At 46.6% G+C, this 6,556-nt stretch overlaps 1 protein-coding gene across 2 annotated transcripts in view; it reads right to left on the reverse strand.

The window, feature by feature from the left end:
- ATF2 (activating transcription factor 2) overlaps nt 1-6,556 on the reverse strand; it is a 98,028-nt gene that overhangs the window by 46,444 nt on the left and 45,028 nt on the right. For both annotated transcript variants that reach the window (XM_019522956.1, XM_019522957.1), the window contains 3 exons: nt 2,002-2,180; nt 1,516-1,630; nt 1,047-1,133 (listed from right to left, as the gene is read on the reverse strand). In XM_019522956.1, coding sequence (XP_019378501.1) covers nt 1,047-1,133; nt 1,516-1,630; nt 2,002-2,180 — 381 coding nt within the window. The remainder of the gene's footprint in view (nt 1-1,046; nt 1,134-1,515; nt 1,631-2,001; nt 2,181-6,556) is intronic.

A 6,556-nucleotide genomic window follows, 5' to 3' on the forward strand; every position in this document is an offset into this window, starting at 1 on the left:
GAGGGCTTGTGGCTGACGCAGGGGAGGGAGGTGAGAAAGGAGTAGGCGAGGGCCCGAGAGAGGGAGGATGCCCGCTGCTTCCCTCCCCTAGCTGCTGCTGTGGCCGCATTGGGCTGGGCCCACTGTTCATCCCCCCCCGCCATGGCGGGCTGGCTTCTCCCCACCTCAGGCCTGCTCCCCCACTTGCATTGAGCCAAGACCCACTCCCCTCCCCCCCCGGGCATTGGGCCCAGGCCCCCCGTGTTACCTGCAGGGAGCACTCCCCTCCTGTCCACTGTGTTGCCGCTGCCTCCAGGGAATAGGGTGGGAGGGGCCGAGGCCGCCCCCCACTTCAGTCCCCTGTCTCCACCATCATGGCAGTGGGGTGCCTTGTTGGAACACTTCTTCACACACCGATTGGCTGTTTGTCAGCCAATCAGAGAGCGAATAAAGTGTTACAGATGGACAGACAGACAGACAGACTTAGGCTTTCATAATATTAGATATCTGATTCTCAAAATCTATAAAAACTGTAAATCTTTTGCAGTCTTTTTTCCTAAGAACCCTACATCTTTTGCAAAAGACCTACCTCTTTATTGTCTGCTTCTCTATTTTGGCTTCTCTATTAGTAGAGATAAGGTTCACTGATAACAAGATGGTAAGTTGTGTCTCCTCCCTCTCCCAAAGCCTCTTAACACAGTGTTCTCAGCCTTCAACATTGGGGGAAAGACTGAGTTAAAAATATTATCTGCCTCAAAGTATTTTACAATGTAGCTACCCAGTTTTACACATTATAACACTGCTGAATTCAGGAACATATTTTTGTCCTGGTGTTAAGAAACACATTGAAATTACTGACAAACTCCCTGACCTCTGCATGGTAGCTCTCATTTTTCCATCATTACAATTACAGCAAAGAAATTGTATTCTGTAAGAACAAAATATACTGCAAATAGAAGTCACAATGCAACAAACATGTTTAACTGTCTACATGTGCAGTAGGATTTAATTCCAAATAACAGGGTTATTCACTATTTGGAAGATCAGATCAAAGAATCTCCACTTACCAATTTAGCTTCTGACTGCACTGGCTGGGGGGAGGAAGGCCCTGGGATTCCTGGGATACTAGGCACCATGGTGACGGGTCTAACAAGCTGACAAGAAAAGTTGTAAAAAGTGAAAATGACAAAAACTGAGTACGCCAGCATCACACATGGTGTATGATACTAGTGCTTACCAGAGACATAAGAAATTCTATAAAACTGGATTCTACTGCTTAGATATTTAAATTGCACCGCTCCCTTTCATAGCAAATTTAAGTATTTCTAACTTGTCAAGGCCTGTTTAGAACAGTAACTAAAATCTTTATCATTCTAAATTAGTAATAAACCATAAAGTAGTATAATAATTACAAAAATCTGCATCATACAATCAAATGAAGTCTAAAAATCTTCCTGACATTTCTGTAATTATAGTAAAAGAAGAAACCTGTGTTTTCCAAAATAAGTAAGTAAAATGTGTCACGTGTAAGCTTACTGGAACTGCAGCAGGGACATGAACATTAGAATTCGTGATTGAGGCAGGAATAGCAACAGGCATGGTTTGTCCATTAGGAAGATGTAACAACAGAGGAAAAGGCCCTGGTACTGGCCTAAAAAAGAACAAGAGAAATAAATATTTTAAAAGGATACAAATATACAGAAGTTGATGATTATCTCACCTCTTAATACAAAATTTGATATATTATTAATTTTGTTTTAATCCTGTCCAAACTTAACATTTCTTAAACTCCTGATTAGACATCAGTAATAAACATGCAGAAATTTGTGGAAAGATAACAGCGTAAACTCACTTTGTTGTTGAATGAGGGATGTAGGGAAAAATAGTATGTAATTTCTAAATTTTAGGAAGATTTACTATACTTCAGAATTGTAGGAAAATTAATAAAAATGCAGGCTGTGAAGAAGAGAATATCTTTTTCAAAATCTCTAATAACTTGTTTTACAAAGATGTACAACTTACACTATTGGTCTGTTAGAGGATGGAGCCTGGGTAATGACAGTGCTAGAAGTTGGCGAAGGTACTGCCTGCTGAATAATAACACTTGAGTCAGAACTTGCAAGCAGTACATTAGGAACCTGTAATGAGGCTGGACGAACTATCGTTGAAGTAGGCTGTGCTGTCTGCTGCAGTGGCACTTCCTAGGTAAAAGAAAAAATTTACCATTGCAATTACAGATCATCAAGGCAGTCTATATAGTGAATATAATTTAGAGAATTGTATAAGTACCTTTTCACATTATATAAGTTACAAAATGCTGAATTACATGAATTATGGTATTTTAAAAAACCCACCTGTTAATCCCAAAACACTATCACAATTTTATGAAAACCTCTTGTTAATCCTACAGTAATACCACTACTACTACTACTACTACTACTACTAAGGGTCTACTCAATTCATGATTCTTTGTATTTCAGGGAAACATGAAATATGGGGTTGCCCACAAAAATCAACTTACAAAAATAAAAACTCCCAGTGGCAGCCAGCAATCCTTGCTGTTGCTGCGGCCCAGCCTTGCAGGCTGTTCAAGGTTGAGGGGAGAAGGGGGCTGGCTGGCAGGGGGGCACCAAGGGCAGCAGTTGCCTTGCCACAGGCTGCTCTGCCTGGCTTGAGCTACACAGAAGATGCCAGCCACCCTCTCATCCCTCCTTCCCCCATAGGGACATGGACACCTACCTTAATGGATTGTTTTTATTAAGGTAAGGATAAATTAGAATTTCTAAACTTTTGTACAGTTCTACATATAATTTACTTTGTTGTATATCGTGTATGAGTAAATCCAGGAAATATCCATGGAATTTGCTACTTATACCATAAACAATCTGTGAAAATTGTTTAGTTTCTCCGTGATTTAAGTAGACCCCTAATAATAATGCTGTTCCAATTGGGTGTTGGGTATTATGACAACAAGCCCAGAAAATTGTCAATCAACATAATGTTACTGTTTGACTTGTTCTTGGTAAACAGACTTTTTCTGAATGCTCTTTATTAGTTTCATAATTCTCTTTGCTCTAACATGTTTACTTGATAACTAAAACAAAAGCCATATTAACAATAAAAAACAAAAAAACCTATTTATATCACTTCTGTTAAAAATAATTTTCTCATTTAACATAGGCGCTGTAGAATGAAGAATGTCTCATGAGATTCAATAGTTCTTCCATAGTCTTGAAAATACTAGAATATACCCACACTAACTGCTTGACAGAGGGAAAGATTTGAGAATAGAAGATAAATTCTTTGGTAATGAGCAAGAAGTGTTAGGGAACTGAGTTAGGGACCAAGTTAGGGAACTTCTGGAGGGGCTGGATGTGTGCAAATCAGCAGGTCCAGATGCTCTCCACCCCAGGGTTCTGAGGGAATTGGCAGAGGTTATGACAGGGCCCCGGCACAGCTTTATGAGCACTCATGGTGCTCTGGCCAGGTCCCAGAAGACTGGAAGAAAGCCAATGTGGTCCCCATTTTCAAAAAAGGGAGGAGGGAGGACCTGGGCAACTATAGGCCCATTAGTCTTACTTGGATCCTGGGGAAGCTCTTTGAGAAAATTATCCAGGAGCACATCTGTGAAGGACCAGCAGGGTGGAGGATGCTTAGGGGCAACTAGCATGGGTTCATTAGGGGCAGGTCCAGTCAGACCAACCTGATTGCCTTCTATGATCAGGTCACAAAATGACTGGATGCAGGTGTCGCGGTAGATGCAGTCTTTCTGGAATTCAGGAAGGCCTTTGACACTGTCTCCTACCCCATTCTCATTAAAAAGCTAGGCAACTGTGGCATTGATGCCTACACAGTCAGATGGATTGCAAATTGGCTGAGGGGCTGCACCCAGAGAGTGGTGGCAGACAGGTCATATTCGACTTGGACGAATGTGGGCAGTGGAGTCCCCCAGGGTCCTCAGGCCTATACTGTTCAATTTCTTTATTAGCGTTTTGGATGAGGGGGTGAAAAGCTCCCTGTTCAAATTCGCTGATGACACCAAGGTTTGGGGCGAGGTGGGCAAGCTAGAAGGGAGGGACAAGATACAACTGGACATGGACAGGTTACAAGGGTGGGCAAATGTGAATAGGACAGGATCAGTACTAACAAGTGCAGGGTACTGCACTTGGGCAGCAAGAGCCAGCAGCCTACCTACAGGCTGGGGAACTCTGGTCTCGAAAGCACAGTGACAGAAAGAGATCTTGGAGTCATTATTGATTCCAAAATGAACATGGGCCGCCAATGTGAGGATGCAGTCAGTAAGGCTAACCGCACCTTGTCATGCATCCACAGATGCATCACAAGCAGAGCCAAGGAGGTGATCCTCCCTGTCTATGCAATGCTGGTCAGGCCATAGTTGGAGTACTGCGCCCAGTTCTGGGCGCCACATTTCAGGAGGGATTGAGGCCAGCGTCGAGAGGGTCCAGAGGAGGGCCACACACATGATCCAGGGGCAGCAGGGCAGACCCTACAAGGACCTGAACGTGCTCAGCCTTCACAAGAGAAGGCTGAGAGAGGACCTGGTGGCTGTCTATAAACTTACCAGGGGGGACCAGCAGGGAATGGGAGAGACCCTGTTCCCTCGAGCACCTCCCGGAGTAACAAGGAATAACGGCCATAAGTTGTTTGACAGTAGGTTCAGGCTGGACATTAGAAGGCACTACTTCACAGTTAGGGCAGCTAGGATCTGGAACGAACTTCCAAGGGAAGTGGTGCTGGCTCCTACCTTGGGGGTCTTTATGAGGAGGCTTGATAATTACCTAGCTGGGGTCATATGAGCCCAGTACTCTTTCCTGCCCACGGCAGGGGGTTGGACTTGATGATCTACTTAGGTCCCTTCCGACCCTACATCTATGAATCCAAGTAAATAAAACTGACAAAGGTTGTAACTGCCAATCTCAGGATTATGACAATCATTAAAAATATTTTAAATAAACCCATGCCCCCATAAGCTTTGCAAGAGTTGCAGAAACAGTGTTTTCCTTAAACAACATGGGACCCGGTAAACTGTGCTATGACGGTTAAACAGCTAACTCTCCACTAGTGAAGCAACATGGCAGACTGGAAATGATATGGCAATGTTAATTTTTACAAAACATAAAAACCTTTAATTTTACTGAAATATCAAAAAGCACAACAAAAATAATACATATATTAAATGCATATTATATTCCCTGGATCAGGGGACCTGACTACGGTGAGAGAAAGCAAACCAAGATGAATCTAGGATGAAAGCCTCCTAACTGGCTAGGGACAGGCATTCAAAAAGGTGGAGCCTGAATTGGTCCAATCTTTGCACTTTAGTCTAACCTGGCTAGACTGAACCAATTTGCAAGTGAACAGACATTCCCTCTGGACTGAGAACATGCAGGCACATACCTGCAGCTGCTCAGGCCAGGAGCTGGGGGGCACTAAAGTGTGTCCTCTGCTGCAGGTATGCTGGGGGGCACGGCCAGCCTCCGCAGTAGCTTGAAGTGAACTGGTTAGGGAGGGGTTTTAATCCCCCTCCCTGTCCCACCAGCACAGACCTGAGCCAGGGTTTGCCTTGCACTGCTGCAGTGGTGGGGGCATGGCCAGATGCTGACTGGCATACGTACTTGAAGCAGAGGGGGCAGGAAGAGGGGTTATTCCCCACTCTGCCCCCTCGGGACCACAGCCAGGGTCTGCCAGCCCCGACTGCCACTGTTTGCTCCCTGCCCGGGGCAAGCGGCAGGATAAGCACCCTCCTGCCCCCTCCAGACTTTCATAGACATTTGGGCTGGAAGGGACCCCGGAAGATCATCGAGTCCAGCCCCCTCATTGAGTCCAGACGCTGGAGGAAGAGGGGAATAACTTCTCTCCCTACCCTCTCACCTAAGGGGCCCTGCTGGCCAGCCTCTGGCTGTGCCCCTGCTCTGCCACTGGAGCGGTGAGGGGGCAGGACCCTTGATGGAGGCAGCACTCTCTGTCATAGTGTCTGGGGAGCACAAGCCTCTTTCTGGCAGAGGGACCATAAGCTGGTGGTCAGAGCTACGGCAGACTGTGGGGTGAGTGTTGGCACTGGGACTTGGAGCAGTGGCCATAGCCCCACCACCACTCAACCTGCACAGGCAGCAGCAGCTTTCCCCAGCCTGCAGCTCAGCCCCCTCTGCAGAAAAGAGGCTCACACTCCAGGACAGTGACAGGGGCTGCAGCTCTACTAGCAGGGCTGGGGAATGGCCAGAGGCCAGCTGGCAGAGGCCCTCAGGCAAGGGGACCACATCAAGGGCCCTGCATCCTCACCATTCCAGCAGCAGGGCCAGGGTACCGGCAGAGCCCCTTAGGCAAGGGGACAAGGAGGGAGGTTATTCCCCCCTCCCTCCGGTGTCTGTACAGGAAGCACATGGTGGTAACAGTCGGGGAGGGCAGACCCTGGTTGCAGCTCCCCAGGGGAAGAGGGGCTGAATAACTCCCCCTCCTGCCCCCTCTGCCTCAGCAGGCTATGCTGGCCAGCATCTGGTCAGATCCCTACCCCCGCAGCAGGGAGGGGGGGTGGGAAGGGAGCACCAGGCAGACCCCA

The sequence above is a fragment of the Gavialis gangeticus genome, unplaced genomic scaffold (assembly GCF_001723915.1).
Source record: "Gavialis gangeticus isolate Ggan-Ray unplaced genomic scaffold, GavGan_comp1, whole genome shotgun sequence".
NCBI lineage: Eukaryota > Metazoa > Chordata > Crocodylia > Gavialidae > Gavialis > Gavialis gangeticus.